The sequence below is a fragment of the Poecilia reticulata genome, linkage group LG20, assembly GCF_000633615.1.
Source record: "Poecilia reticulata strain Guanapo linkage group LG20, Guppy_female_1.0+MT, whole genome shotgun sequence".
NCBI lineage: Eukaryota > Metazoa > Chordata > Actinopteri > Cyprinodontiformes > Poeciliidae > Poecilia > Poecilia reticulata.
In genome coordinates this window covers 25,199,705-25,202,067 of record NC_024350.1, presented here as the reverse complement: position 1 = coordinate 25,202,067, position 2,363 = coordinate 25,199,705, and the positions used below count along the sequence as shown (strand labels likewise).

Here is a 2,363-nt window from a genome sequence, read left to right as displayed (position 1 = left end):
CTGGACTAGATCCATCTGGACTAGATCAACCTGGATTAGATCCATCTGGATATGGATGTTACTTTAATACGACAAAGTATCCGGGTCAGGCTAAGAAAACAACATAAATTACGGAACATAAAGTCAGAATATTATGAGAATAAAGTTTATTGCCACTGTGGGGGAAAAGAGTCGTATTACAAGATAAAAGTCAAACTAAATGGAGAATAAAGTCATAACAGCTCAAAACTCACATTACTAGAAAAAAGCTCTAATATATAAGAAAATAATTTTATATCAAAAACGTCTAAATAAATTATTATTACTGGCAACATGTTTAAATCAGCATCAGTAAATCTCTCCTCACATCCAGAATCCGCTCCAGGTTTTACTCATTAAATCAGGATTTTCTCTTAATATTCTGACTTTATCCTCATAATAAACTGATTTATTATCAATACAGTGATTAGTTTTTTATTGATCCTCATAATAAAGTGATCAGGTTCTTGTCCTGGTTCTGACGCGCCGTCAGGTCCAGGACTGTCCAGCAGGCGGCGCCGGCCCACCTGGGCAGGACGTGGCACCAAACGGGCCCCTCAGTGGAGGACGGGTCCAGGATGAAGTCCGGGTCGCTGCAGAACCTCTGGAGGACCGGCGCCGGCAGCCCGAGGTCGTCCAGCTGAGAGAGAGACACAGACAGGTTCTGGTTCTGGTTCCGGTCGGCCCGCTGCCCCCCTCAGGGCCTCCTACCATGGGCGGCGGCGTTCTCACGGCGCTGGCTTCGATGCTGAGGCAGAGCCGACCGCCGCTGGTGCTCAGCTCCAGACCTGAACCAGAACCAGAACCGTCAGCTTTATTGGGCCAGCAGAACCGGATGCTGCAGAGGAACAGGAAGCAGGACGTACTGACGGCGCTGAGCGTCCCCCGCTGGGTCAGGAAGTCTGCCCCTGCAAACAGGACCAGGTCAACCCGTTTCTGATCACAGAATCAATCAACTGAACTTCAATAGTTTTGATTATTGATCAACTTTCTGATCCATCCTCCAGTCTGGATCTGATACTGGAACCAGTATGACCCGATATGCCCTCTGTTGTCATGGAGACGATGGCTAGCTTTAGCTTTAGCTTAACAAACCGCTGAACAAACCAGACAAAGTAACTATAGCAACAAGCATGGAGGGGGCAGAATCATACTGTGGGACATGACAGACAATAACTGTTTTATTTATTTATTGTTTTTAATTAATTTTACTTTATTCTATTTGTTTCAAATATTTTCCTATTTAATCTGCAGTTTGTTTATTCATCTATTTAATGTTTTAAAAATCTGTTAAAGTTTTGTCATCGTCATCATTTTATAATAAAATTCTAATTAGTTTAATTAGTTATTTATTTTAGATTCTGATTTTATCTTTAGAGAAAAATTAACCCATTTATGTGTTTATTTTGATACAAATGAATTTATTATTTAAATAGATATATATATATACATTTTTTAATAAATAAACGTATTTATTTAAATAAATGAATTTTTGACAGAAAACTATCGTCAAGATATAAACTTCATATGAATAAATATTTACCAAAATAAATATTCCATGATTTCTGCTCCTCTGGCTGTAAACTGATCCATATGGATTATGAACGATGAAGTCATGACCTTTGGCTTCATCCTCCAGGCTTCAGAGCTGAAGCTGATTGGTTGAACCCTGAGGGGGCGTGGCCTGCTCTGCCTACCTGAGATCAGGTAAAGTCCTGCTTTGTTCCAGCTGGGAGCCAAACGGCTGATCAGAGAGTAAGAGAGGCAGCACTGGAGGTCACCTGGGAACGGAGTGTGAGGACCGCGCAGCTGCACACACACAGATAAACACACACACAGATAAACACACACAGATAAACACACACACACACACAGATAAACACACACACAGATAAACACACACAGATAAACACACACACACACACAGATAAACACACACACACACAGATAAACACACACACACACACACAGATAAACACACAGAGATAAACACACACACAGATAAACACACACACACACACACACACAGATAAACACACACACACACAGATAAACATAAACACACACACAGATAAACACACAGTCAGCTGACCCCTGCTGGCTGCAGACAGTAACTACAGCAGCCTGGTCTCACCTGCAGACAGTTTCTGATGGCGAAGGCCTGAAGGACGCCGCGCTGCAGGAAGTGGACCTGACAGGGAGACACAGGTCAACAAGCAACACAGCAACATGGAGCGGCAACATGGAGCGGCAACATGGAGCAGCAACATGGAGCAGCAACATGGAGCGGCAACATGGAGCAGCAACATGGAGCAGCAACATGGAGCAGCAACATGGAGCGGCAA

General features: G+C 43.1%; 1 protein-coding gene across 1 annotated transcript in view; it reads right to left on the bottom strand.

Annotated features, from left to right (window-relative positions):
• The window catches only part of lg20h18orf63 (linkage group 20 C18orf63 homolog), a 10,611-nt gene that overhangs the window by 5,927 nt on the left and 2,321 nt on the right, over positions 1-2,363 (bottom strand). Inside the window, exons 4-8 of the mRNA XM_017301784.1 lie at positions 2,153-2,209; positions 1,716-1,827; positions 885-926; positions 730-806; positions 546-658 (exon numbers count right to left, since the gene is read on the bottom strand). Coding sequence (XP_017157273.1) covers positions 546-658; positions 730-806; positions 885-926; positions 1,716-1,827; positions 2,153-2,209 — 401 coding nt within the window. The remainder of the gene's footprint in view (positions 1-545; positions 659-729; positions 807-884; positions 927-1,715; positions 1,828-2,152; positions 2,210-2,363) is intronic.